At 50.8% G+C, this 27,807-nt stretch overlaps 12 protein-coding genes across 12 annotated transcripts; 6 read left to right on the top strand and 6 right to left on the bottom strand.

Annotated features, from left to right (window-relative positions):
• Positions 1 to 215: 215 nt before the first annotated feature.
• Positions 216 to 4,191, top strand: N7471_002079 (uncharacterized protein; the record flags this gene model as incomplete). Its single annotated transcript, XM_057274799.1, has 4 exons — positions 216 to 509; positions 588 to 2,199; positions 2,260 to 2,373; positions 2,426 to 4,191. The coding sequence occupies 4 exons, from the start codon at positions 216 to 218 to the stop codon at positions 4,189 to 4,191; spliced, it is 3,786 nt and encodes a 1,261-aa protein (XP_057139437.1).
• Positions 4,192 to 4,625: 434 nt separating this feature from the next.
• On the top strand, positions 4,626 to 6,383 carry N7471_002078 (RXT2 domain-containing protein; the record flags this gene model as incomplete). The annotated part of the gene is made up of 4 exons (XM_057274798.1): positions 4,626 to 4,698; positions 4,765 to 4,886; positions 4,975 to 5,128; positions 5,200 to 6,383. 4 exons carry the CDS (start codon positions 4,626 to 4,628, stop codon positions 6,381 to 6,383), a joined length of 1,533 nt encoding a protein of 510 aa, XP_057139436.1.
• Positions 6,384 to 9,085: 2,702 nt separating this feature from the next.
• On the bottom strand, positions 9,086 to 10,582 carry N7471_002077 (bifunctional phosphatidyl-N-methylethanolamine N-methyltransferase/phosphatidyl-N-dimethylethanolamine N-methyltransferase). Its single transcript, XM_057274797.1, has 5 exons — positions 10,453 to 10,582; positions 10,358 to 10,397; positions 10,263 to 10,279; positions 9,780 to 10,206; positions 9,086 to 9,729 (listed from the first exon to the last, which is right to left on the bottom strand). The coding sequence occupies exons 1-5, from the start codon at positions 10,499 to 10,501 to the stop codon at positions 9,657 to 9,659; spliced, it is 606 nt and encodes a 201-aa protein (XP_057139435.1). The 5' UTR covers positions 10,502 to 10,582; the 3' UTR covers positions 9,086 to 9,656.
• A 41-nt stretch (positions 10,583 to 10,623) lies between these two features.
• On the top strand, positions 10,624 to 14,643 carry rgsC (putative intermediate filament protein (Mdm1); the record flags this gene model as incomplete). Its single annotated transcript, XM_057274796.1, has 3 exons — positions 10,624 to 10,661; positions 10,785 to 13,570; positions 13,625 to 14,643. 3 exons carry the CDS (start codon positions 10,624 to 10,626, stop codon positions 14,641 to 14,643), a joined length of 3,843 nt encoding a protein of 1,280 aa, XP_057139434.1.
• A 246-nt stretch (positions 14,644 to 14,889) lies between these two features.
• N7471_002075 (uncharacterized protein) lies at positions 14,890 to 15,898 on the top strand (the record flags this gene model as incomplete). The annotated part of the gene is made up of 2 exons (XM_057274795.1): positions 14,890 to 15,399; positions 15,542 to 15,898. 2 exons carry the CDS (start codon positions 14,890 to 14,892, stop codon positions 15,896 to 15,898), a joined length of 867 nt encoding a protein of 288 aa, XP_057139433.1.
• Positions 15,899 to 16,481: 583 nt separating this feature from the next.
• N7471_002074 (uncharacterized protein) lies at positions 16,482 to 17,183 on the bottom strand (the record flags this gene model as incomplete). The annotated part of the gene is made up of 4 exons (XM_057274794.1): positions 16,482 to 16,628; positions 16,690 to 16,873; positions 16,931 to 16,982; positions 17,033 to 17,183. The coding sequence occupies 4 exons, from the start codon at positions 17,181 to 17,183 to the stop codon at positions 16,482 to 16,484; spliced, it is 534 nt and encodes a 177-aa protein (XP_057139432.1).
• Positions 17,184 to 18,894: 1,711 nt separating this feature from the next.
• sonA (putative nuclear pore complex protein (SonA)) lies at positions 18,895 to 20,076 on the top strand (the record flags this gene model as incomplete). The annotated part of the gene is made up of 2 exons (XM_057274793.1): positions 18,895 to 19,155; positions 19,252 to 20,076. The coding sequence occupies 2 exons, from the start codon at positions 18,895 to 18,897 to the stop codon at positions 20,074 to 20,076; spliced, it is 1,086 nt and encodes a 361-aa protein (XP_057139431.1).
• A 519-nt stretch (positions 20,077 to 20,595) lies between these two features.
• N7471_002072 (methionine--tRNA ligase MES1) lies at positions 20,596 to 22,600 on the bottom strand (the record flags this gene model as incomplete). The annotated part of the gene is made up of 2 exons (XM_057274792.1): positions 20,596 to 22,408; positions 22,470 to 22,600. 2 exons carry the CDS (start codon positions 22,598 to 22,600, stop codon positions 20,596 to 20,598), a joined length of 1,944 nt encoding a protein of 647 aa, XP_057139430.1.
• A 152-nt stretch (positions 22,601 to 22,752) lies between these two features.
• On the top strand, positions 22,753 to 23,310 carry N7471_002071 (Yae1 family protein; the record flags this gene model as incomplete). Its single annotated transcript, XM_057274791.1, has 1 exon — positions 22,753 to 23,310. One exon carries the CDS (start codon positions 22,753 to 22,755, stop codon positions 23,308 to 23,310), a length of 558 nt encoding a protein of 185 aa, XP_057139429.1.
• A 588-nt stretch (positions 23,311 to 23,898) lies between these two features.
• On the bottom strand, positions 23,899 to 25,083 carry N7471_002070 (MYG1 family protein; the record flags this gene model as incomplete). Its single annotated transcript, XM_057274790.1, has 2 exons — positions 23,899 to 24,931; positions 24,998 to 25,083. 2 exons carry the CDS (start codon positions 25,081 to 25,083, stop codon positions 23,899 to 23,901), a joined length of 1,119 nt encoding a protein of 372 aa, XP_057139428.1.
• A 1,100-nt stretch (positions 25,084 to 26,183) lies between these two features.
• Positions 26,184 to 26,321, bottom strand: N7471_002069 (uncharacterized protein; the record flags this gene model as incomplete). Its single annotated transcript, XM_057274789.1, has 1 exon — positions 26,184 to 26,321. The coding sequence occupies one exon, from the start codon at positions 26,319 to 26,321 to the stop codon at positions 26,184 to 26,186; it is 138 nt and encodes a 45-aa protein (XP_057139427.1).
• Positions 26,322 to 26,358: 37 nt separating this feature from the next.
• Positions 26,359 to 27,741, bottom strand: N7471_002068 (ICE2 family protein; the record flags this gene model as incomplete). Its single annotated transcript, XM_057274788.1, has 2 exons — positions 26,359 to 27,162; positions 27,217 to 27,741. 2 exons carry the CDS (start codon positions 27,739 to 27,741, stop codon positions 26,359 to 26,361), a joined length of 1,329 nt encoding a protein of 442 aa, XP_057139426.1.
• Positions 27,742 to 27,807: the final 66 nt, after the last annotated feature.

Below are 27,807 nucleotides of genomic sequence, written 5' to 3'. Positions count from 1 at the left end.
TCTCTGGAGTAAAACATAGTTGACCGCCCACCATGGCAACATGGCAGTATCCCCCCAGCCATTGCCTATCTTACCCAAAACATCATTGAAACTCCGAAGCATATTTGGGCTTTACTCTCGTTAGCAGGATTTTTATATCTTGCTCTTTAAATCCACAGGTCTTCTATATCCTCTAGACATGTGGTGACCGCGCTGCGAAACAGCCATTGCCCGCAATGGACGCCTACCCCGAAGACTACGTCAATCACAATCTGCCTTTAGTCCTGCTCTCAGGACTGGAGGCAGATCCTGAAAATGGCTCTGAAACTTCCTCGAGCTATCCTCTGCTATCAGAGAAGGGGACCCATATCTTCTCAGACTTCCCACCTCTGAGCGGGGCTGTTGCGGAGGAGCTCCGGAGCCTGCTTCTAGAGGAAGATAGCACTCAGACGCCATGGAAGTCCAGAGTTACTGCAAGCGGGAATACTACAACTGCAAATATTGGTTACCGCATCAAAAGTTCTGGCCGCGTACGTTGATACTCTATGATTCCAATCCCTTTGGTTTCACAACACCGTACTGCGGACTGCTTGCTAACATCAACACAGTCATGCAGACTACCCCCACGGAAAGCCGACCCCCCTATCCCGTCACCACCAACTACTCCCAGCGATGATCAGGACAATGAACACTCGGAACCTAGCACACGCTATGTCCTCCACTCGCCGATATCGCCATTGTCACCCGGCTCCCCAACTTTCCCAGATGGCTTGCTTACTCCTCTATGGGTAACTAAACACCAAGACCTGGTTCCAGCAGCAGTGATAAATTTCTTCCCATTCTCGTTGGACCCGAACATGAACTCGCTACGAGATAATCAACTCAAAATCGAGATCAACAGCTTGAAAAAAGAATGGCAAACCTCCGGGTACAAGACGCGATTTGTGGTCGTTCTAATATCAGAAGACGGGGAAGAAGGCGGCTATGAGGGCGAGATTGATGACCGCATTGCGGGGATTCGGCGGGCAACAAACCTTGACCCCAGGTCGATATTTGTGATCCCACCAGACGCAACTTCGTCGGAACTGCAAGACTTTGTGACATCAATCTTCTCTCTACTGCAACCGTCGGTTGTTGAATACTATCGGGATCTGTCCAAGCATGCCAGACGCAAACGAAACCGGGGCAGTATCCCTCCTCCGACTGCACCACCAACGACCGGAACTTCTCAGACCCTATCATCTCAAGGCTGGAACGTACGGTATGAATTCAAGCTCGGAATTTTTGCCGAGTTTCGCCAAGAAATGGATGCAGCCTGTCGGAACTATGAGAGTGCGTATGACACTCTATTTGGCCATGAAGTTTTTGAAAATATTGCGGGCTGGAATCCTCGATTTAACGATGCGCGCCTCTTGGCCGACGCCCTTGCCATTCGAATTATACGCTGCCTGTTATGGACGGGTCAGACGACCGCCGCAGCTCGGCTTTGGGTTGACCATAGAATTCGTGTAAAGGATATCGTCAATCGCAGAGGAAAGGGCAGTAAACACTACGGATGGGAGGCCTGGGAGGCGCGTTGGTCCATGGTAATGGCACAGCTTATCCGCCGAGCGGAAATTCCGTCTATCTCCAGCGAAATATCCTCTGAACATCCTGGAGAGCTCTATACTTTACCAGAGAAATCGATTCCAACCGGGGAAAGAGTTAGGCCCTGGGAAAATCTCCACCACGAGGGTTACTGGCTCCACCGTTCAGCGAAGCATACAATAATCCGACGTGCGCTTGCCCATGAAATTCCCATGGAAGATCGCAAGCTCCCTGGGCAATCACCCGCCACACAACTCGCAAACAAATCCTACTTGTACGACACGTATCTTGTTCCCGACGCTCATGCCGAAGCACCCCAAGAAGGACGAACTGGCTTCGACCACTCTGGTTTAATATTGAACACGCTGAAGGCTGCTATCGGGGAATTCGCAAAACGCCACCAAACAAGGAAAGTTGAGAGCTTGAGTCTTGAGGCGGCCGAGGAGTATATGCGCATTGGCTCATGGTCCGAAGCGCATAGCCTTCTTCGACCGCTGTGGTCTACTCTTAGCTGGCGCCGCTCAGGGTGGTGGCATCTGATGGTCAATTTCGGATGGGCACTCAGAGAATGTGCTCTCAGGGTGCAGGACAGCGAGACAGTCTTGCGAGTGGACTGGGAGCTGCTGAATAAGAGTGAGTTAATTCCATTTATCTTGTGCGTATTGTCTTCAGTGTTAATATTCATTTTGATAGCTTTCAAACCAAGACCTGCATGGCATTATGACATCCACAGGAGTCTTGAAAGTCTGCCTTCAGAGAAGCCCAAACCTTCTCTTATCCTTCGTGCAGAGGATGTTATAACGAGTCGTAAGTTGACAAGCCCAAAATGCAAAGATTGCACTGACCACTGTCTTCAAAGTGACCGCATCGTTGGTGTTTGAGAAATCCGATGGCAACGTTGGGGAACCTCTACAGGCTCAACTTGCCATCACATCCTATGCTCATACATCCTCGGCCCCTATCCGGCTTTCAGAGGTCAAACTGGTTTTTGAAGGATGTCTTCGCCCAGTAAAGGTTCAATCTGACCAGAATCAAGATGCTGACACGACAACCCCATGTTGCATCGCAACTCTTCCACTCCGCGAGCCGAGCAATCCTGATACCACGGTCCAATCTCCAGCCGGTGGACTGACCGCATTGGTAGGTATAGCAGATCTGACTCTGGGGTCCTCCCAGACCAAGATCTTCAACCTCACCTGTATTCCTCGCGAAGCTGGTGAAGCCAGGGTTGCTTCAATCACCATGCTGATCGAAGAAGAACAATTCGATTTGGGTTATGCAATCACCGAGCCAAATCAGCGTGAATCCTTCTGGTGGCAGCAGACGCAAAAGGGCGTGACCCGCAGAAGAGTGGGCAAGGATCGGGATACTGGCAGGTGCAAGGTTATGCCTAAGCCTCCCAAGATCCGCCTTACAACTCCCAACCTGAAGGAGACCTATTATACCAATGAACGGGTGATGCTCCAGATTAGTATACACAACGAAGAAGACGAAGCTGCCGATGTATCTGCTGAAATCAGACTCTTCGGTACCGAGTCCACTGCTCAAATACAGTGGCTCGACGGCGATAGCAACCCTGAACCCCTCGAATCAGGCGCCAGCACCCCGACTGAGGGGCCGTCTCATTATTTGAAACGAGCTGTGGGTGTTCTGGAGCGCTCTTCCAACAAAACTCTTACAATTGTGCTGGCCGATACCCAAGAGGCTACGGATTTCACGTTGGAAGTTTCGGCTGTGTACCATTTGGTGTCTGATATCCAGACCCCAATTATGAAGAACATCACCGTGGATCTATCATTTATTCGGCCTTTTGAAGCAAACTATGAATTCTTGCCGGCAATTCACCCTCAGCCATGGTCCAATTTCTTCGCAGTTAGCGATAACTTACTCGAGGATGACTCTGCGCCAAGCCCGGGAGGCCTTTTCCAGAAGTGGTGCCTCAATTCCAAGGTAGTTTCCTTTGCACTGGAGCCACTGGTAATTGACAAGATGTCCCTAATTCTCCTCGAAGCCAACGGGGGAGCCATCTGCGAGGTTCACTCGGAAGAGCTTGTCAGTCCAGAAACGCCCCATCTCGCACCAGAAGAACTGCGAGAATCCAACTTCTGCCTCGATATCCAGAAGCTTCTTCTCGGAGACCGTCGACCAACTGCGCTCACCTGCGCATTGGAGGTCAATTGGCGTCGGCAGTCATCTGAATATGCAGGTTCCTCCGACGCAGAGAACTCGGTCACAACCACCGTCCTCGATATTCCCCGATTTGTCGTCCCGATGGGTGAGCCTCGAATCCTTGCATCGGCTACCCCGTCCAGCAATATGGCAGGGTTGATTCATATGGATTATGTACTGGAGAACTCCTCCACCCACTTCCTTACCTTCAACCTGGTCATGGAAGCTAGCGAGCACTTTGCCTTTAGCGGGCCTAAGACCACCGTTGTGCAGCTCGTGCCTCTGAGTCGCCATACGGTGAACTTCAATCTGTTTGCGGCGAAGCGCGGCTTATGGATTCAGCCACAGCTGGTGGTTATTGATACCTACTTCAACAAAACGCTCCGCGTCCTTCCAACGGGGGATATGAGGTCGGACAAGAAGGGGGTTCTGGTATGGGTTGATGCCGAAGATTGAAAGATATAACTGTAATCCGAGATACATGCTGTAGAGGAATTGGATTGTCTCATATGAGCAAATATTGTATATAGAATAAACATCCCCGACTTCATACACAAGTTGCTCTGTATAGTTAGTTAGATGAGGGTATGTCACGTGTCCAACCCTTATCAACATAAACCGGATTTCCTAAATCGGCTAGCGGCGATCGGTCTTCCGCATGTCTTGCCGTCAGAGAGCTTCATCACCGTCACTCAAAGACATTACAGCTCACTTCCCTTGATCCCCGCAGTATCTACACCTATAATTGAGGCCTCGGCATCGAACTACCCGGCCTCTTACTTTTTCTCTCCTCGGGAATCCGTTCCCACGCCCCCATTTGCCCGAGAAACCCCCTCCAACGCGCAAACCGACTTGTCTAACCCGACAGTCTCGTTGCCAACACCGTAACTATGGCGGCGCAAGCGGCGTTGATCGCCGATACCATCACTGGCATGAAGCGGGCCTTGCGCAGAGAGCGTGACGGTAAGTTAGCGACCAAGAAGTCTGCTTCTTCAAGCAGAATTGTTTTCTGACATCTTTCTTCACCAGACAATGGCCCGGATGACCCGATCATGGCGCCGACGAACCGGGGGAACAAAATGCATGCTAATGCTAAGTATGTGAGCGAGGGTGCACTGGGCTACATCAACGCCGAGGATTACTACAAGCAGGTGCGTGGTTCGCCGATCTCGGGACTTGGGCGCTGGCGATAAGATGGGACTAGGATTTTATGGAAACTGACTTTTGACTGGTGATTAGAAAGTCGATCATGCTGGTTATACACGCTACATTCTTCAGCCCAACCCAGTTCGCTATGATTCAGAGGGAGACGAGCTTGATGAGGATGATGAAGATTCCGAGGCTGATGCTGCGGCTGCTGAAGAGAACCCGTTCTCTGGGATTGCGCTTGAGAGTAGGTTTTTCCCTTCCATTTTTGACTACTATCCGTGACTTTATGACTGACCTGTTTCTTTTTTTTTCTAGCTCTTCTGTGCCCCCTGAAGCATCCTTCCGAACTCCCCACCCATCCTTCTATGTCCCAAGCATACACGTCGCAAGCCCTGGAGAAAATGGCATTGGCGGTCGAACACAAGCTCCGCCAGGAACGCGCTTTGCTCTGGCGCGCCAGGAGCTTGCATAGGCAATTTCTCGGCGATAGCGGTTGGATGCCGTGCGGTGCGCTCGAGACGCCTAATGATCACTTGATCTTCGACCCCAGGCTTGCTAGTAATGACCCGAGCGTATATGCCGGTCAGCAAAGTGCAAGTGGGACTGGTACTCCGTCCACCACTAAAGACCTCAATGGCCCGCAGGACGCGGTACAAAAGGTACCTGTACCAACAGCCGCCCAGGACCCCCAGCTGGCACAGAACGGGACAAAAGCCCAGACGAGTTCAACGCAGAATGACGTGGAAATGGCCGACGTCCCAGCAGAGGGCGAACCCATCAAGAATGGCCTGCAGCTTAAATCAGAAGAGACCGATGCCACCGTCAAAGACCTCCCACCTCACCCTAACACCTCGACTCCCGCCCAGGAGAGCAGCAACAACAACGATGCAGCCGGGGCGAGCACAAATCCACCCCCCAATGGGAAACAAGACATGGACACAATGAAAGATGCCGATCCCGTCGACACAACCGAACTCAACGACGACACAGAACAAGACCTCGAAATGCACGACGGCTCCTCACCAGAACCACCACGGCGAATGACAACGCGCGCACAAGCCAACGCAGTCAACCCAAACGAAAACGAAAACGGCTCCCCACTCTCCGACACAGCATTCCCACTCCCAACCCCGCACCCCCTCTTCCTCGTCCCGGAAAACATCCGCCCCGATCCTAACTTTGGCCTTCCCGCCGCCGAAGCCGAGGAAACCCGCCGCTTGCTCTGGTCATATATCCAGAAGCAGGAAGAGACAGTGCGCGGGGTCGAGCACATGCTCGATTCGCTGAATAGATCTTGCCGCATGAAAGCTGATGTTCTGGAGTGGTGCAAGGCTGAGGGACACGTTGGGGAGATGAGTGATGGTGAGGACTGGTATGACCGTGAGCAGTGGGGGCTTGCCGAGGGGGAGGACTTGAAGAAGGGAACCGATGAAGATGAAGTTGAAACTGTTGATGAGAGTCGGACGCAGGGGAAGAGAGGGAGGGGAAGGCGGCAGTGAGGAATGGGCTGTTGACAATGCTGTTCTTCTTTGCTTCTTTGCTTCTTCTCCTTGATCTTGGGCTTCCTGGTTGTCATGTCCTGGTCTATTCCTGGTGATATGAACCCTACATACTACCCTGTCTCTGTCTCTTTGGGCTCTTTGATTCATGTGGCGTCGGTATATACCCTCATTTCTATAATAAACATGATTTTTGGTTACTTTTTTTTCTGGTTTAACAGGAAATCTTTCATTAATCCACGTAAAAAATAACAACTGGAATGTCCATGGGCCATCCCAGTAGGGCACGCAAGTCCACTTGGGGAGGAGACAATGCGCGCATGGTGAGACTGTCCACGTGCCAATATCTTGCTTTTGCCTTTCTTCGCCCTCGTCATTGGTATTGTTCTCGTCCTTGCCCTTCGATCTCGGAATTAGCATCGTAGGTTTGCTCCTTTTGGTCTGAGCCTCGTCCTGCGTGCTAGCCACGTCTTTACAGCTGCAGACAATTTGGTATCTGAGCAGCTATGCGGCATCGATACTCACTGCCACAATTCGGCAGGTATCTGTTCTTCTTCTGGCATAGTCGAATAATGTCCTCTATGGGGGGAAGGGGTTCGGTTCAAGCTGTCAGATTGAGGGTCAAATTGACGGTAAAATTGACGGTCAAATTCCGACTCTCTGTCTTTCGGCAACTCTGTTTTTCATCTTCCAGGGCTTCCATACAGACTCGGTGCCTAGGTTGTCAATGTCATGTCTGAGTATGGTAAGTCGTGGCTATCATAGCCTTACCCGAAGGAGTCCATTTGTTCCATGTCTTCGGCTTGGATCTGCGCCTTCCACAGTGGTATCGGTGGCTTACTGGTTCCTGGGGATGTCGGCACGGTCTTTGTCCAGGTCAAGTATTCTCGGCATGCCTAGATACCTAGGTATACGGGTGACACCATGAGCCTGGCAAGTGCTTTTACATTCGACGATCTTTTTGATTCATCTACTAGGGGCAGTAGATGTTGAACATGGTAAATGGTCTGTATTCGAGTCTTGGATGCGCTTCTTCTTCTGTAAGTATCTTCATCTCCCCAGTCGCAACTTCACTCTCTTCTGCTCCACAGGGTTTTGTCTGATTTCTTCTTCTCTTCCTGTTGTTCTGCCTGCTTAATCTGCCCATTCTTCTTCCTTCTCGGGGGACACAGCAAGATGAAACACCCCAGCCTCGTTTGATTGAGCCAAAGTGCACGTCTTTTAAAAGAGTTCACGCTGGACCTTGGAAGTGGTTTCTCAGTGCTCCCTGATTGCGTGCTTCCATGTTTCCACCATTCCTGTTTCTGATCCAAATCCATCTGTGTGTTCTTTCAGGGTGGCCCTGCTATCTTGCTCAACAAGGCGAGTTCGTCATGATTATCACCAGTGGTTCCTAGGCTGATTCATCCTAGCCAGTTCCCAGGATATCTGGCAATGACGGACAAATCCTCAGCGGAAATAAAAAAGTAACGCTAGTTCCAATATGCTGGCTCTTCTTTTTATCCCGTACTCCTGGTTCATCATAGCCGACGTCGATTTGGGGTCATCACAGACGAATCCACAGCGCAGGGCAAACCCACCCAACGTAATCCTCGCACTTTTGAGAAAAGAGAAGGGTGATGATAATGCTCAGCACGAAAAACACTGAGTCTTCTCTAGCAAGCAGGCGAGGTCCCTGAGCCTGTGGAGTTGTAGCCGACGTCGTGTTGGAATCATCACAGGCGAATTCAAAGCACATCGCAAACCACCAGGCATGATCCTCGCCGTGAAGACCTTCCTCCCACCTTAAGAGTGAGGAAGGCCAGCAAAGAGTATCGGTAGTTCCTGACGAGCCTTGTCACTCAAGTCTTTGTCATAGGACGAGGTGCGGTCCACGGGTAGTTTTTTGGTTTAGTCCACCCCAAAGAGCCGAAGGTGATGCCTAGCGCATTTGAGGCGTTGGAACTCGGGTTTGACTTCAATTGGTCCTTGTTGTCTTCTTTGCTCGCCAAACTTCGGGTTCTTAGATGACCTGTGCAAATTGATAACTGTGGCCATGGTTTGCTTCGCCACAGTCGACTGTATTGTTTTCGCTGGAGTTCAAGCCTCATATATGGTTCTTTTCTCAAGGTCTGTATATATTAGCTTGGTCCTTTTATGATATCTCCTCAAGGGAGCTCTCATTTGTTTCTCACTTACGCATCACCTGAGAGCAGCAGGTGCCAGTGCAAGGCTGAGCTGACCATGCATCAAATGGTACATATGCAATGGTAGTGAGCTCAGGGGACTAATGTTGGCAAAAAAAACTTGGCAGTTGCACTGGCTTTTTGCTTGGGTTTTGCTGAAGCTTGATATCTGGGGATTTCAAGGGATTGACTCGGGTTGGTGACCCGAGAGGTGAAGAGGAAAGTCCAGCATACCTAAATATATGGCTTGAAAGATTGGTAGAAACCTGGTCTCTAGTCAAACAGGTCTTATATTAGCTAGGGCATTGTGTAGTCACATTGGGGGATTGAGTATAGACCGAAATCACTAAGACACTGGGCTGTAGTATAACACTCTGACAACTGAGCCCATGACTAGAGCAAAGAAGAGAGAAGAAGGATTTATTATCTACAAACAAAAAGAAGCCAGCTAAATCCTAGGGAGCATACCAAACCAGGCACCAGGCAGAATATCGGTCTCAACAGGTCTTCATGATCATGCTGTATCTGTTTTAATTGCTTGAATTGTTATTCAGTGGCCATTGCCTTGCCGCTCTGCTCTTCTCCACCGTAGAAGCATAGTGTATGGGAAGAGGCAGAGAAAACATAATTGTAGCATGTTAGAGATTCAAAGCCTTTTTATTTAATCGTCTGGAGCTTTCTTTTGTCTGCTGTAGATATCTCTCTCCCATTGCCCTAAAACAGACAAACACTTCCAAAGCCCCTTGTACATCCTCAGCAATCACAAGTCGGCAACAAAGGTCTACTGATTCACAGTTGTACTGCAGTTTTGGCGCGATGGGTTGATTGAATTATATCTTTTGTAGTCGCGTAAGGGAAATCACAGTGGGGCCTTGTCCTGTTCTACTCATCCCCAGTATCAAGGACAAGGCAAAGATCTATTGTCTACAGGTCCAGCATCGTTGAAGATTCGGAAGCGTCCGTGTGCTGGAAACTTGTCGTGGGCAGCCCCAGACTTTTGGGTATCACGTTGTTTGAGCAACCTGACCTCTCTCTCTCGGCCTCTCTTTTGGTGTGCGGATTGTGGATGTTGAATGTCCCGGCCAATCCTGGTATACATTCATGGCGCTTATTGCTTCTTGCCGCCCTGCTTCTTGGCACGCTCACGCTCACGCTTGGCGTAAATCTCAGCAGTGAAGGGGCTAGAGACAGTCAGTTTATTTCTAGGAATGCTTCAAGAATGACTACTTACTCTTCCCAGCCAAGAGCGAACCAGTACAGGACAAAGACCTGGGCCGTCAAAAGAATACCAGCAACCTTGCCGTGGTACAGTGCAACACCGAGGAAGTTCAAAGTGCTACCCCAGTACATCGGCGAGCCGGTCACGTTGAAAGGGAACCCGGTGACGGGAGCGTCCATGAGAATACCGAAGTAGTCGCCAAGGTAGGTACCGGTCACACCAAGAGCCCACATACTGGAGAGAACCAGGACCGAACCGATAGTAAACAAGACACCTCCAACGATCGGTTGGTGGACAGGAGCGTAGAAGGGCTGGTCAGCTAGAGCGAGTTGGTAGACATGGTCACGGAGAATTCCGAGGGAGAAGATAGTGAATGCAAGGAAGTAGCAGCCATTGTACGCGCCTCCAAAGAGGCGGGTCAAGAAGTGGTTGCGGTACTCTGTTCACCGGTTAGCCAAGGTCGAATGCAACAGTCCTCGGGTGGGGTCGGCCAACCTGCGCGGGCAACAATGCTAGACGGGTTAGGTTAGCTATTGCTCATGGACAGAAACATTGCCATTGTAGTTTTATCGACCACGATGGACACTCACTTCCAGAAAATTGGGTTAAAAGCAATAGTCGCGGCGGACCCTGTTGGGGTCAATCACATGCAAATTGTTGAGATCCTGTAGAGAGATCAACTCACATAGTAAAGGCTTAGAGGAAAAATCGATAAAATCCGTAAGAGAGGCCATGGCGCAGAAACCGGTAAACCAGGAAGAGTGAAGAGAAGAAAATAGGAAGAGGAAGAAGAAGAGGGGAAATATGAAGTTGACCGCTGGGGTTGGCCCCGGATTAGCAGCTTAAGTAAACAAAAATGACGTCCACGGGTTCCTCCCGCACGGTCACGGGATCGTTGTCTTTCTCGACTCTTTGCTTGGCTTTTCTTTTTGATACTGCCTTTACAGCTGAGATCCACGTCTTTATCTTCTCTATCTCTTAGGGACTTTGCAACACCGGATACTGATTTCATTCCAGGACGCTCGATACAAACGAGAGCTTCCTCGCCAACCAGGCCCAGTTGACCGAGACCATAATACTATGCCGAGCTGTTCGCTCCCAAATTCCCGGGAGTGATCGTTATGAGCCGTGGAGCTCTGACAAGAGTGTGGGGAGAATGGCCCTTAGTCGCCGCGACCTAGTTCTGGCGGGCGTCGGCGTGTTCATCGCTTGGGGTCTTGTGGTTCGCTGGCTGCCGATCCTCCGGTATATAGGATATGCCGTGACGCTGGGCGCCGTCCTATCTTCTGTGGGTCTTTTAGGGCTTGTCACATTGACAATCCGGCACCAGAATTACAAAGTCAACGCGAAGAACGTTTCAGTGGCTTTCATAAAACCCGACCAATGGCGAAAGGAAGTGCTGAATGTCCGCCGGAGCACGCGATACCGGCCCCGGCCACTCTATCCTCAGTCCTTTGTCGTATCGGAAGGGATTGACGAACTTCTATCTTTCATCACCCGAGACTTTGTTTCCTCGTGGTACCACAGTATTAGTCCGAACCCCATATTTACCAATGAGGTTGATCGAACGATTCGCGTCGCCCTCGAAAACCTCCGGGATAGGTTGGTTGCGGAGGACATGATCTCGCTGATCGTATCGCGCATCTTTCCTATCGTGACATCGCACCTCAAGGAATTTGACATTGCCGAGCGTTCTGTTCGGGGGCGCAATCTTAGTCGAAATGTGACCGAGTCTGGCGAGCTTGATCTGGCCATTGCAAACAAATACCGTGAAGGTCGCTTACATCCTGCTGTTGCAACCTCTGTGTCCGATCAAAAAACTGTTCAACAGGAATACCTGCGCAAGCTAGCGGTTGGCCTTTTACCCCAGCTATTCCCCGAAAGCGTGCTAAACAGTCGAATTGTGTCCGTTCTGATTCGCGAAATCATCTCATGCGCCGTGCTTATTCCGATAGTCACTGCATTATCAGATCCAGACACATGGAACCAATTGATGGAAGCATATGGCCGTACAACTTTGCAAGATCGGAAGACTGTGCGCAAACTGCGCGCCGCTTTGGACCAGCATGCGTCACCCACACCCAAGTCCAAGCGTGGGCAACCATTCCCACGACTGTCAGCAACCGATTCAGAGCGAGCCTTTGAGCGCTTTGTGAGGGCAATTAGGAAATGTAATAACCTCTCCGATGCCCGTCGGTTCCGTGCCCTCGTTTCCAGTCAATTAAAACAAGAGAGTGTGGTCGAGGGCCAGGATCAGGTCTATCTGAAGCGTCTGGAAACCGGCAAACGTGTTCTTGATCAGAAAGTGGCGAATCTTGCGAAACCTGGCGAGAACTCCCAGGTACCTCCAGCACTAGACCTTCGACCTGAGATCCCATCTAGAACGCATGAGTCGTCACTGGTTGACGTGATGCACAACGCATCCGGGCTTTCTTATTTCATGGAGTTTATGGACCGCCAAAAGCTGATGTCGCTTGTTCAATTCTGGGTTGTTGTAGATGGATTCCGCAACCCACTTGAAGATGACTTTGGAGATGAGGCAGTGCCCACTTCATTGGCATGGAAGCCAGCAGACAGAAACGACCTAGCTCTCATCAGCGAAACCTACCTGTCGAAGCCAGAATTGAAGGTCTCTGAAGAGTCTCGCCGAGCAGTCAAGACATTCCTGAGTGCAGGAAAGCGTGCCACCCCCGAACAATACCGAAAAGCGCGAATGGTGGTTTTAACAACCCAGTCTACCATTCTAGAGCATCTCCAAGATACTTATTATCCGAAGTTCAAGGAGTCTGATCTATACTGGAAGTATCTTGCGTCCGATGAAGCATCTGCTGCCCAGCCGCCAGTTCGTCAATCCTCTCCCATAGCAGTCACTTTTGAGACCCCCGAAAGGCGACCCCTCCCCCCTTTGTTGTCACGGACCAGCTCCCATCCGGGATTGAGACCATCCAAAGACCTTCGACGAGCCGCTGTCTCGTCTGGCGATGTGCGGGGCATGGGGAAATTATTTGATGATGACGATTCACCACGACGATCAATAGATTCAGAACGATCTGCTCCTCTTTTTGATGACGACTACGACACCGACAATCTCGCTACGTCCACCCATAGTTTGGGTAAAGATTCCCAGAATGGCGAGAATGATGCTAGCCAGAGCCAAAGCCAAGTCCTCGAGACGATGGAGGCAGCGCTTAATGATATCATTACAAATGAGCCGAAAAATGGAAGAATCGAAGACCTCAAAGGAGATGCTGCCGGTCTGTTCGGGCCGGAGCGTCCTGTTCTTTCGTCACGCAGCTCGTCTGAAATTCCCCAGGTTGACAACCGGAATGAAAGAACCAAGAAAAGCATCGCATCGCTTGGTCTGGTGGATCATGCGTCGCGACTTGGTGTATTTGATGACGACTTATTTCCGGATCAACAGAAATTCATCGAAGATGAATACGAAGAACCAGATGGCGTGGATGAAAAAGACTCAGCAGATGAAGTGCACGAAGCTGCACCGGGTGACTTGGGTCTAACGGAAGCGATTGAGGCGCTTTCAGTGGATATCGACAAGCTTGCCGCGCAGGACGCCGTGGTCCAAGCATTGACACGCAAAGCAGAACTGACAAACAACACCGCGGAACTGAGAATCCTGCGCAAGTCCAAGGCCAGCATCCAGCGCGAAATGCACCGCAAGGAAATGCAGCGGCAACAGTACATTCTCCAGGAAAGCGATAACAGCTTGTTTGGGAGGTCGACTGTTAGCCTCAAGTCTACCGTCGTGGGCAAGGAGGAGGATGATGGCCGTGAATTCGCTATGTGTAAGAGAGAACCTTTTAATGTACCGTTTGTTCCAGGCTAACTAGTTACTTTAGACGTCGTGGAGGTTCAAAGGAATGCCGGCGAGCAAATGCCCGCTGCATCGTGGGTCGTTGCACGACGATACAGCGAGTTCCATGATCTGCATCAGAAGCTGCGCCAACGCTACCCGTCCGTCCGGCACTTGGAATTCCCTCGAAGGCGTGTCGTTATGAAGCTACAGAAAGAGTTCCTTCACAAACGGCGACTTGCTCTCGAAGCCTATCTGCAGAAACTCCTCCTCCTACCAGAGGTCTGCCGCAGCCGCGATCTACGTGCATTCCTTTCCCAACGTGCCATCCTGCCCCGTAAGGAAAATGCCCGCGACAACGAAGGAGAAACTAAAGACCTTGTCACACGCATCTACAACTCCGTCGCAGATGGCATGGATGACTTTCTCGGCAACTTCGGTGTCCTAGACCAACTATCTACCGCCGGCCAGAACCTCATCTCAGCCGCCACCCAGCAAGCCAGCAGCATGACAGTCCCAGACTCCAGCCTCGCAACCGAAGATACTGTCACAGCCGCCGAAGCCGAAGCGGAACTAAATGCCTTTGAAGACCGCGAGCTCGAGCCATTCATCAAGCCCATCTGCGATCTCTTCCTCGAAGCCTTCGAGCTGAACCGCGGCAACAACTGGCTGCGGGGCCGTGCTGTCGTCGTTGTCCTGCACCAGCTCCTCGGCGGGACAATAGAGCGCAAGGTCCGCGACGGAGCGCGCGGCCTGGTACAGGATGACTCGCTTCTTAAGTACCTTGCTCTCGCTCGCGATACCCTCTGGCCCGGCGGCGTGCTCCGCAAAGCCCCTCCTCGTTCAGCCGCAGACCGTCTGAATAGTCGTGCCGAGGCCACTGTGGTCTTGGCTACCCTCATCCCGGATCTGGCAGGTAATGTCGTCGGCAGAGCTAATGCGCAGGCTGCTGCCCGTCGCATCTTTGCTACGCTCAATAACCAGCATCTTAATACCCATCTTGTTTTTACTATTCTTGACGAGATTGTCTTGGTTCTCTTTGGGAGTTCGGGTCGTTCTAGATGAGAAATCGTTATTCTTCCTCATTACAACCACTGTATATACTCGATTACATTCATCTCTACATAATTCCAAATGTGTCCACCCATCTAACACATCCAAAATCCAAATAATCCCGCCAAGATAAAATGGCCATCACGTGTGCATGTGATGAGGCTCAATTGTGCCCAACCTGCCAACAGAGAGTTCCCTAAAACCTCCCAGGCTGAGTTTCAACAGCTCATCTTCATCTTCTTCTTCTCCTTAACCCCAATGGCCCTTCCCCCAGCCCCAGCCCAATCCCACGCCCTCTCCATCCCCGAAATCTTCGTACTAATCCTCCTCAACCTGGACACCCGCACCCTCCTCACAAAAGCAACCCGAATCTGCCACGCCTGGTCCCATTTCATCAATACCTCCCCGCCCATCCAATGGGCCCTATTCTTCCGACCCCTCGACAATGCATTGAATAAACCAAATACCCAGAACCCACTGCTAGCAGAGACATTCCCATCAATCTTCCATCACTATGGGTCTAGCAATGGGGGAAATACCAATAAAAAGGACGACCCCGACACCGACACTACAAATGAAAAAACCACCTCCAATCTCACATTCACCACATTCGACATGGTCAAGAACCCGCACAAATGGGATGCATACATCAGACCACAAGCCAGCTGGCGCCGTATGTTGGTCCAGCAGCCGCCCGTGTATACGCTGTCGCTGTTAAGAAGTAATGTCGGGCATGGCGGGCAGTATTTGTATATTTATGAGGCGTTGGTGAGTATCCAGCTCTGCTTATTTACATAATATATACATATAGTTACCTATATCTACATAATGATCTTTCTATTTGTCTACATACAATCATATATCATTTCCCTCCTGCAAAGAACCATAGCTGACATCGTAATCCCCCAAGGACGATCAAAAAGAACCAGCCGGTGGCCTGCGGATGGATATCGTCTTTGAAGCACTCGTCTTCGGTGACAGGTGGGATCAGGATGAATACTCCGCAACGGAGATGGTCTGGGGACAGGAATACCTTCCTAAACGGGTTCGCGGGGACCTGGGGCTCTTTGGTGTCCAGGATCTGGACTTGGTGTTCTATACTCGTCTGGGAGAGGCATCTAGAGGTCGGGGTGGTTATGCGTCAAGTCTAGAATGTGATGTGGTGAAGAATGTTAAGGCGGCGTATACTAGGCTGGGGATGAAGCCGAAGTACTCGGATGAGGCTTTTTTGAGGGGGCGGAAGTCCTGGGGTTCACTTTGGGATTAGAATCTGTGTAGGGGACATATATCTTTCCCGTTCTCATGGATCTATAGTATATGCCCATGTACAATATGAAGTTGGGCAGTATGTATAGCGTGGTCTGTTGTCTAGTGTCTGGTGTTATTTCTACATAATATCTCCCATACAACATCTACATTGGACAAAGACAGCCGGGAATTACTTGATTCGATCTCCACTAGGCGTCAGAAGGAGTGAACGGCACATACCGGTCCACCCAGGGTAGATACATAAGCCGGGCCAGACAGAAACGACTGATGAAGAGAAATAAGATAGACAAGATGAAATCAAAATACGAAAGCTCCCTCGCGCCCTCCTAATTCTTGTTTCTACATTGGAAACGCAGTGAACACAGAGCAGCCGAACGGGACTGTGGAAAAGCAAAACATAAAAAGGTCAAATCGCGTATTGCAGATTGAGGGGAGTCAATAGTCCCCGGTAAGAACATCCATTACCATTATTGGTAAGTGAAGGGATAAAGGGCAGAAGAAATTGGGAAGGGCATCCGGGGACACAAGTCTGTGTTCATGCTCATGTCATGAAACACCTGGGTTGATGGGACAATGCCAATCTATGCCTCGTCCTTGGACTTCTTCTTGCTCTTTTTGCTTGGCTGTGGTGCACCCTCCTTCTTCTGGTGCACGATCAACCGGGTCCAGCACTCTTCCTTGTCCCACTCGAAGCCAGCGAGGTAGGGTTTGTCAAGTTCGTCATCCGCCTAGCGGGGTCACGTCAGTCATCATGGACCTCTCTGTGATTTCTATCGTAGAACCACTGACCTTTTTTTTGAACTGCTTGTAGATGGCATCTAATGCGTCCTTGATTGTGACGCCCTTGAGGTTCCGAGCGGTGACCTCTAGGCCCAGGGGGAAGTGGAGGTCAATCTTCTTGACGGGTGGAGTGACGAGGAACATTTTGAGGACATCTTTATCCTCAATGGTTGAGGGGGAGGTGTTGAGTTTCCTGCACAGAGGTCAATGAGACTGATCTGTGTGTGGGGAACTGAGATGAGATACTGACCACCCAGTCTTCTGTGTTTCAATTGGTAGGGTAATGTCTAGCTTTTTCTCTTCTGAAGTGCTATCAGTATAGGTTCCCTCGCTGAGATTGATGAGTACTTACCAAGGTCCTTGATATTCCAGATACCTTCTGCCGTTGAGGAGGTTCGCTTGTGGGTCTTGCCCTTGACCTCCTTCTCAATGGTCTCAGGTTTCTCGTCAGATATAGACAAGCCAGCGATGGCCGAATCGACTTTGGTTAAAGGAACAGTCATGGTTGCAGAGTCTCAAGTTAGGGATGGAAAGGTGAAGATGGGATGAGGAAGATAAGTCTCAGATGAATCAGGAGATGAAAGATCAGGAGATGGAGAAGGAGCGAAGAGAGGGGAAGTAGGGCAGGTGACCAAGGTCCACGGGTTGTGAGAGGGGGTGTCATGGATGTGTTACTTCCGTTTATATGGTGTTTGTCTATAACAAGGAAGTACCTCTGTATCTTGGTTCCACCATTATTCTACCACATCTACTATGTACCCTATTTATTCTACTATAACCCATTACTCTACTACATCTACTACATTCAATATATTATACCGTTTCACTATACTATCACCATCTTCACGTCAAATATAATATAATATAACCGGCCTCCCCCGGATCCAACTGACATCAACATCGTCAATCTTAGCCAATCTTAGCGCTGCACCCCGCATTTGGGCTCCACTTTATTTAGGGCAGATCACTCTTATATTAGCTGTTACTATATTATTAGTACTTATATTAGTACTTATATTATGCTATAATACTACCTACATATGTAGGTATATTACTATTAATCATATGACTACTCCGTATATCACCTGATTATACCTGATCATACGTGATCATACCACTTTTCTACATCATATACCTCATCCTGCATAGCTACATACCTAATATACATATGTAGGTATGCAACTGACCACTTTAGACCATTACTCACTGCATACTGCAAGTCCATTTCGTATTGCAATATAATATAATGACGCCCAATACCCGGCAAACTCAATGCTTTCAAATGTTACCAAGTGTTCTTGCTCTTAATTAAGGTTTATTCCTTTATGGGGTTATTAATTATGTAGCCACTATTACCTCATCGCACTGATACCCGTGGACTTAATTGTATCTTAGCAATGAATGTCCTATAAAATACCATGTATATTTGCAACCTACCTGGCTCGAAATATCCGAATTGGATACCTAGTTTAATGTAGGATTCTTCGGTATATTGAATATGCACTCATCATCCAAGCTCAAAAATCTCTTGCACTAGAAAGATGTAAAGACATAATTCAACATTGGTTATCACCTCGAATACATATTCATAACTATTTAAAACATCTTAAGATGATATGAAGATGTTGGGTCTGCGGCCCACTTATAACTCGGTATTAAGTTTTTTGCAGACATCTGTATAAACTGGCATGGTGAGGTCGAATCAAGTATTTTTTTCTAAGTCATCAACTCTCTCTGACCATTCATTGAAGCCTTATCCAGTAAGATCATCTATCAAAATTATTTCCAAACGGATAACTGCAGTCCGGCAATGCTGCCTTGATAGTCGTGACTCATGGCATCCATAAACAGCTACATTGCTATAGTTCTGTCAATAATATGACCATATATATAAAGATCAAGCATACCCAAGTGATTTAAATTCAAATACAAAGGTTGTAAGATAATAAAAAGAGGAACACTTGACTGAAGTATAAAATCCACAGACCCAAAGGCGGTGAGATATATTTTCTGCCGGCATCAGCGCATCGCTTTCTCTCGAGCTACAATTATCATCGACTTCTCTGTCTCTTCCTTTCTCCATTGAGCTCGACTTTCTTTCTCTTCTGCATGACTCCTCAGCTGTGAATCCAGCTTCGTCTTTGTTTTCTGTTCACATCCTTTCATCCCCCGCTCAATACCCTTTGCCATATCACACCTCTCGCGCCCTTTCAAATGTCACTTTTCGGCGCCGGCGCGTCGTCGGCCTCGGCGGGCCAGACAAACACCACCGGCGACATTTCCAAGGACGTCGCCCTCAACACTCCCCCCGAGGATGGTATCTCGGATCTCCGCTTCTCGCCTACCAGCGAACACCTAGCCGTGGCCTCGTGGGATAAGAAAGTCCGCATCTACGAAATCAACGACCAGGGACAAAGTGAAGGAAAGGCACTCTTCGAGCACGAAGCTCCAGTTCTGAACTGCTGCTGGTCTCCAGTAAGCTCACACCCCTTCTCACCACCCCCACATATTTCCCCCCACAATCCAAGTCCCATGCACAGAAACTAACATCATCTTTTTTTTCTCTTATAGGATGGAACCAAGGTCGTCGGGGCCGGTGCCGACAAGGCTGCCCGCATGCTCGATCTTGGCTCAGGCACCACAACCCAAGTTGCCGCTCACGACGCCCCCATTCGAAGCTGCCATATGATCCCCAATCCCTCCGTGGGCGGATCCCCACTCCTGATCACCGGCTCGTGGGACAAGACAGTCAAATACTGGGATCTGCGCCAGTCGACCGCAATCGCCTCCGTCGAGTGCCAGGAGCGTGTCTACACCATGGACGTCAAGAACAAACTGCTCGTCGTCGGCACCGCAGACCGCTACATCAATATCATCAACCTCGACCAGCCAACAAAGTTCTACAAGACCATGCAATCACCCCTCAAGTGGCAGACGCGGGTAGTCAGCTGCTTTTCAGATGCCTCGGGCTTCGCTGTCGGCTCGGTTGAGGGTCGCTGTGCTATTCAGTACGTCGAGGAGAAGGATTCCGCCTCGAACTTCTCCTTCAAGTGCCATCGTGAAACCCCGCCTGCAAACCGCGATATCTGCAATATCTACTCCGTTAACGCTATCTCCTTCCACCCCATTCATGGTACATTCAGCACTGCAGGTGCCGACGGTACTTTCCACTTCTGGGATAAGGATGCGAAGCACCGTCTCAAGGGTTACCCCGCTGTCGGAGGCCCCATCACTACCACCGCTTTCAACCGTACCGGAAATATCTTCGCTTACTCTGTCAGCTACGACTGGAGCAAAGGTTACTCCGCCAATACCCAGCAGACTACCAACAAGGTCATGCTCCACCCGATCGGACCTGATGAGACAAAGCCCAGACCGAGCACGCGCAAGCGTTGATTTGGGCCTGAACTTTTTGTCTTCTTTTTTGCGTGGGATGGGGGGATTTTTTCGCCAATCGCTTTTGTGTCCCATCGCTACAACGAGCATGTAATGAAATTTTTACCATATCGGCGTGTTTTGATTAAGTGCAAATGGGATTTTTTTTTGGCTAGCCTAGCTATTTTCTTTCTTGGAAGGGTCTGCTACTGCTAGGACCTCGGAGATATAGTTCCAGGATTGTGACAGTTCACTGTAGATATAGATTGTAGAGCTCAGCAGGGACAAGTAGACGGTACATCCAGGATCAAGACGTACTCTTCTATCAAACCATCAAAAACAAAACACCTCCATTGCAACCATGCGTATGATACGTATAAAAAGGAAGAATTCCCCAAGCCAGTTTAATATGCCCAGAAGATGATCCCCGTTCATGACCCATGCACATCTCTCATAGAGAATCATAAAAAGAAAGCCCCCACAACGCGCCTTGCAAGTATTTTCTTATCTAGATCACCCTGTTGTTGAAGACCCGACAATCTACGAGGTAGGCAGAGTAACCTGCGCCACCCCATCAGCAATCTTCTCAACAGCCTCGTCATTCTTGCCCTCGGTCGTAACGGAGACCTTCTCCGCGCCACCCTTAGCAGACCCCTCAACACCAGGAGCACCAGCACGGCCCTTCTCCTTCTTCTCCTTCTTCTTAGCCTTAGCAGCAGCCTTCTTCGCAGCCTGCTTGGCAGCCTCATCCTCCTTCTTCTTCCGGTCCGCCTGTGACCCACCAAACATCTCACGCCACTCATCCGCCTTCTTGGGATCAATACGCGTGAACAGGTAAGCCGCCTTGCCGATCTTGTGGCCCGCCTTCAGCGAAGTAGGCTTCCAGCCGGACTGGGTCTCTTCCAAACTGGGGATGTACTGGAAGGGTGCGTTCAGCTGCTCCAGAATCGACTTCGAGGTTGCAGGCATGTACGGCGAGAACACGCTGGAAAGCAGGTGGATCAGGTTGAGCACTGTGCCGACGACGGCGGCGGCGCGCTCGGGCTCGTTCGCAATCAGCGCATTGTCTAGTCGGTTCGCTTGGATCAGTCCGTTACCCGCCTCGGCGATGCGCATGGCTGTCTGCACTCCGGCGCGCAGGTGTGCGCCTTCCAGATCTTCATGGTACTGGCGCAGGTGTCCGGTGACTTCCTCTAGGAATGGGTTGAAGGTCTCTGGCACGGTGAATTCCGGAATGACGGAGCCGTAAGAAGCGGTGACGAGCTTGATGACACGGTTGACGAGGTTGCCTAGCTTGGCGAGGAGCTCGCCGTTGTTGCTGTCCACGAAGGGACCCCACTCGAACTGAGTGTCGCCGGTCTCTGGGCGGTTCTTCAGCAGGTAGTAGCGCCACACGTCGGCGGAGACGCCGGTTTCACGGGCGTTCGTTCCGAACACACCCACACCGCGCGACTTGCTGAACTTGCCGCCTTCGTAGTTGAGGTACTCCGTCGTGCTTAGGTGGTGCAACATGGTCCACTTATCTCTCGTGCCGATCTGCGTGCCGGGGAAGATCACGCTGTGGAAGGGAACGTTGTCCTTGCCCAGGAACTGCCACAACTGCACATCCTCCGGATTGCGCCACCACTTCTCCCAGTCGTCTGTGTAGTTGGCTGTGATCGAGGGGTAACCGATGCAAGCCTCAAACCACACGTAGAGAACCTTGTTCTCGTATCCCTCCAGCGGGACGGGAACACCCCACTTCAAGTCTCGGGTGATACCACGGTCTTTCAAGCCCTCCTTCAACCAGGACTCGGTAATAATGCGGGAATTCCTAGGCCAGTTACCCTTCTCGATAGCGGGGTGGGCCCATTTCTCAATCTCCGGTTGGAGCTTGTCGAGCAGGATGTGGATGTGTTTCGTCTCGCGGCGGACGGGGGCAGCGCCGTCGATCTTGCAGCGCGGGTTGATGAGATCAAAGGGATCGAGGAGATGGCCGCACTTGTCGCACTGGTCTCCGCGAGCATCGTCGTAGTGGCAGCGGGGGCATTCGCCCTCCACGAAGCGATCAGCCAGGAACGAACCGTGCTGCTCGCAGAAGGGCTGTTCGGCGGTGCGCTCGCCGAGGAAGCCGTTCTCGTGCAGGCGCTTGAAGATCGACTGCGAGATCTCGGTGTGCTTCTGTGTGGGTGTGCGACCGAAGTGGTCGAAGCCGATGTTGAACCATTCGTACACATCTTGGTGGATCTTGTTGTATTTGGCGCACAGATCCTCCGGCGACATCTTCTCCTCCAGCGCCTTGGTCTCAGTTGCGGTTCCGTATTCATCTGTACCGCAGATGTACAATGTGCGTCGGCCACAGGCCTTGTGGTATCTGTTGAGTAGCTGTCAGCTTCATGGCGCAATGCTATATTCTGTGTGGGGTTGAGTCATACCTAGCAAATACATCGGCACTCAGCACGGAGCCCACGACATTGCCCAGATGGGGGACATTGTTCACGTAGGGCAAAGCGCTAGTCACGAGGATATTGCGCTCGCCGGCTTTGGGCAATATGGGGTCCGTCATCTTGTGGTGTTGAAGGGGAGAACGTCTTTGTTGGAGGGGCAAAGGCGGGAAAATCAGAAAGTGGGCATCTCGTCACATGCCCCGCGCATATCAGAAAAAAAAAACGTTATCGAACTCTTCAACTTTTAACTCATATCTATCTTATATCCACCATGGAGCACAATCTTCTGGACAGTCTCCTTGATCTGGAGGAGCAATTCTACAATGAGGGATATGAGCTCGGTACCGCGGATGGAGCCGCTACTGGATATACCGAAGGCAGCGTTTTCGCCGTTGAGAAAGGCTTCGAGAAGTTTGTCGAGATGGGACGCTTGTATGGCAAGGCATTAGTCTGGGCGCAAAGACTCGACACGAAATCGTCCGAAGGCACCGCATCGCCGGCGGATAGCACAACGGATACCCTTTCTCTTGATCCATCTATCTGCAAAGACATGTCCAGTCTCCCACCACACAGCACTCGTCTGGCCAGGAATCTCCAGACGCTTCTTGAACTCGTCGATCCAGCTACTCTTGATATGAGTAATACGGAGGAAGCTGTTAATGACGTGGACGAGCGTCTCAAAGGCGCCGCTACGAAAGCGAAACTCATCCAACGCGCAATGGGCGAGCGCGAGGATTCGGCCACCCAGGCTGAACCCAAGGACATGTCGACTTCAGGAGATGGCAGTGGAAGCATTGAAGATATCAGCGCATTGAACATCCGTCACTGAGGGCTTGGTCATACTTCACCACATCGATTGGCATACCAGACGCTCGACTCCCGGACTTTAACGGATGCCCTCGGATTTTAGCGCAAAAAGCCAGTCCTTCCTTAGTAGCAAAGCATTCGCTCCGGTCAGCACGTGGAAAAGTGCTCCAATGCCTTGAACGCCATTCCATAAAACCTGAGAAAGGTCATTCAAGGCTCAATCTCCCAGGCTTGGTTCTACACCTTCCGAATACCAGGGCTTCTCACTCATTTGCCACCGAGAAACAGCAATCGGGCTCAATTGGCAGTCCGAATTTGACATGCCAGATATATCAAGACTACGTCTACTCTATCTTGGACACCAAAGTAGAAAAGCCTCGAAAAGTCTTCCAGGGCATTCTACTGACGACAGACGTTTGTGATGTCCAGTGCTTTCATACAGGGCCAAATTGATTATTTACAATCATGCCTGAAGACCCAGAGTTGCAAAGGGAAAAAAGGTCATGTCAAAATAAATCATAGATTTCCTTTGGATGTCATAAGATAGAACATTTCATCAAAAATGCAACTTTTTCTTTTAGTCTTGAGTTGTCATCGAACCACCAAAAACCTATAGCTCAAGGCTGCGCTCAGCCATAGCCATAGCACCCTCTCTCGTCTTGTGGCCACCGATGAATCCACTAGCGTGAACGAAGACTGCACCCTCGGGGATCTTGCTCTGGCCATTCTTCTCAGCCTCCGCAGCCATAACACCATCAAGGTCCTGGTCGCGGACACCGCGCCACGCCTCAGGCAGAGGCTTGCGAGACTCAAAGCTGCTCTCGGAGACGGAAACGCACTGCACGCGCCACTTGGCTCCCTCAGTAGCGTTCTCGGGGTATAGAACATAGTACGCCTGGGCAGCGGGGTCAATCTCCTTAGTTCCCGAAGCCTCAGCCTCGAAGTTGTACAGGTGCTCCTTCCAGGGCACGCCGCCCTGGGGAAGGACAATGATGCGGCCGGAGGGGTGAGTGTCCTTGCGCGAGGCGTAAGCGGAGCCGACAGTCGTGCGGGCAGGCATCCAGGACGTGCAGGCGTGGTGCATCTTGCGCGCGAACGCGTTGCCGATGAGTGTGCTGGCGCGTCCGAAGAGGCTGTCCTCATCCTGGGGCTCGCCGGGCGGGCTGGTGGGGTCTGGGTTGTTCATGTCGCCGACCATCGAGGCGAGCGTGATGCCGCCGTTCTTGAAGCGCTTCTCGACTCCGGCGGCGGCAAGCGCGGCCTGGTCGTAGGCGGAGATGCCGTTGTCGTTGGCGTCAATCGCTTCGATGAAGTCTGTGTACAACTTCTCGTACAGCAGGGCTACGTCGGCATGCTCCACGGGCAGGGACAGCTTCTGGGCGAGGATAGCCTTGCCAAAGTGCATGTACACCAGGCCGGCGGAGGAGAGCTTAGTGGCGTGCTGCGGGAAGGTCGTTGAGAAGGTCCGCTGGTGGTGGTCATACCGGTGGATGGCGGGGTCGTACACGCCGCCCACGTCGACGACAGTGTGGCATTTCTCCAGCTCGGCTGGGTCGCGCGTGCGGACGAGAGGGGAGGAGGCGTATGTGGGAAGCAGGCGGAGGAGGTAGACGGCCAGGGCCTCGTCGGCGTGGAAGTGTCCGCTGTTTTAGTCAGTACATGAGGAGATCGAGCTACATGAGTAGCAATGGCAGGAATATTGCGCTCACTTGTGTGTCCCGATCAAGGGGGACGAGGTCTTGAGCTTCTTTGCAACGTTCTCGGCCATTTTGAAGTAGTTATTGAATCTGAGCATTCAAAATGAAAGGGAATAGTCTAAAGGTCTTCACGTATTAATTGCTGCGCTCTGGCTGGCTGAGTTTCTTATCTGGGTTTCCATATCGGGTTATCAGGGCTTGAGAGTAGGGCTGAAAGCTAGCATGTGACTATGAGCTCTCGATGTATGAGATCTATACATATGTACCTATAAAATAGTTATAAGATTCTCTTGAGAAAACTACAATTTAGTTAGATAGAAAGCTTGAATTTGATTGGAATGCCCTGAGAATAGATGAGTTTCCCACGGACTATAGAGCGAAGGCCTGAAAGATGAACCGTATCAACATTCCTTGCTATTAACTATACATTTCACGGTTCATTTTTTACCTTCTATACGACCCGGGGAGGACATGCTGCCTGGCATGAAAGGTCGAATGAATCAGTGGTTTTCTGTAAGATTACAACTGTCCGGCTCTATAACACTCGAATCAAATCTAGAAAGAAAATCGAATATCTATTAAACCCCACCCAGCGCCTGGCAAGAAATACAAGAGAAGAAAGAACCAGGTATCCTATGTACAAGTAATGGCTTCAAGTCAAACCATTGGACTGTGTGTGCGTGCGTTTGTGTGTGGATGGAGCAAGATTCGGCTGAGAGGGAGCGAAAGAGAAACCAGGAAGCTGTGAATAGGAAGGTTGAGCGTGGACAGCAGAGGGTATAAGTGCCGAACTGAATAAACAGTGGTCATTCAGGGCGGATATGGAAGACACAGAGAGGAAAAAGAGGAAAAAGCGGGAAAAAGCAACAGTTTTATCTGGTATCGTCGAGTCGTGAAAAGGGATGTGGCATATTGAACGGAGTGCTGTTTGCCTCTCTCTCGAGAGACAACCAAATACACCCACATAGAAATCGAGAAGGGTATGCTTGGAAAGGAAGCAAGGAAGAGCAGGGGCGGAGTGGCATGAAACGAAGTCCAATCAAGAGCGAGACCGGTGGTATATGGCGCCAGGCGATCGAAAATATTATGAAGGACTCACTCTACCCCAGCTGTAGCAAAGGTGGAGGGTCATTGGCGAAATTCCCAGACGAATCGCCGCTGAGTGGCGTTTTCGTTGTCAAGTATGCTGCGAGATAGGTCACTTGGTAGGCTTGTGGCCGACTGGGCTCATGCGGTAATATACCACAGCGAAGGAAGCAAGAAGGCCGATTCGGTTGGCCTTCAGATAGCTGCCGCGCTGCTGCTGGGGCAATGATAAGAAGGAAAGCGCAGGCATATTGACTTAGCAGTCGTTGACTCTGGCAAGTCGTCATTCAGTCGGTTTTCCAGTGGCCTGCCACTCCATTGTCGAGATCGTTGGTTTCCCCCAGCCATAGCTCGACCGCGTATAGGGATATTGTGCAAGCAAGATTAATCCACCGCCATGGGTTACCACCGCCGTTGCCTTGGGTGCTCCACCATTCGCCGTTGCCACCCATTGCTTGTGATGTTGATGCGAAGTGCTGCATGAGGAGACTGGTATAGACAGCGATGAGGATGGTCGGGGCGAAGTAGCTCAGGAAACCCAGCACTTGGCCTGCTGCATCGGTATCGTCAATAGAAGCCTCCTGGGAAAGGGCACGGGCGCCAGACTCGCGGACAGCTGGGATGATGCGCGTCGATGCATACAGTACGAGCAGGCGGTAGGCGAGCGAGATGAGGACAGAGGGCGTGACAGCGCTGAAGACAGTGGTAATAACGTTGAAGCCTGCATGAATAATCGACGGCAGAAGAGACAGCGCATGCATCAGGGTTGTGTACGATGCCATGATAATGGGAGGTAGTGGAGGGAAGTCTCCGACCTGTGAGGGGGAGGGTATTTGTTCCACGGGGTGCGATGGCTGGTAGTCCGTGAAGATCTGGTAGATGCAGAGCACGATGTAGGCGAAGAGAAGAGAGCTTTCCACTGGGTTACCGCGACCACTTCCAATACCCCAGGCACACAAAATGACGGCGCATGTGACAGATACTCCAATTAAGGCAGCATCGACGTTGGAGATTTCGGGGAATTGCAGAACACGCCAGAGGAAGTAAACCGAGCTAGAGATAATCGTAGCGGACAATACCAAGAGGCAGATCTAAGACAAGGGTTAGTTTCTATCGCGATATCCATGGGGTGATCAAAAACATACCATCCAGCTATCACTGCGACCACCTCGGTTGACAAGCCAGCGGGTAATTTGCCCAGCTGCCTGAATCACCAGTAAACTGCAAAATCCCTCTGCCAGCTGGAAGACTGGGGTAGACCATCTCAAAAGTCTATCCCAGTTGCCGAGGGCCACAGTTTCCATCAGGCCGTCGCGACCAAAGAGCCATTCCTGGATAGAGGAATCCTGCGCCCTCTTGCCGTTGAAAGTGCGCTCCACCCATCCCGTGCCTGTACTGTCGGCATCAACCGAGAATCGATTCAGCGACCAAATCAGAAGGCCCAAGATGACGGCCCATTGTATGAAGCGGAGAACGGCAATGATGGAGGAACGGAACCACGATCGGTCAGGGGTGGTGACCTTCAACAGCGAGACCAGGAAGTAAAAGGCTGCTAAGGACAGCGAAAAGGCCAGGCCACATGTCTTGCCGCCCACATCGAAGGCTAGTGGGATGGACGAGACAATGATGGCGAGGAACAAGGCCGACGAAAAGACTCGAAAGAGCCACATCGGACCGCCGAAGGGGGTTGGGTACGCGGTATGGAGGGAGTCGAGGGAAGGGGAACTGAAGCAACT

Source organism: Penicillium samsonianum (genome assembly GCF_028829775.1).
Source record: "Penicillium samsonianum strain IBT 33392 chromosome Unknown utg000002l_segment0_segment0, whole genome shotgun sequence".
Classification (NCBI taxonomy): Eukaryota; Fungi; Ascomycota; class Eurotiomycetes; order Eurotiales; family Aspergillaceae; genus Penicillium; species Penicillium samsonianum.
The sequence above is the reverse complement of the archived record's forward strand: the minus strand, read 5'-3'. Positions and strand labels throughout refer to the sequence as shown.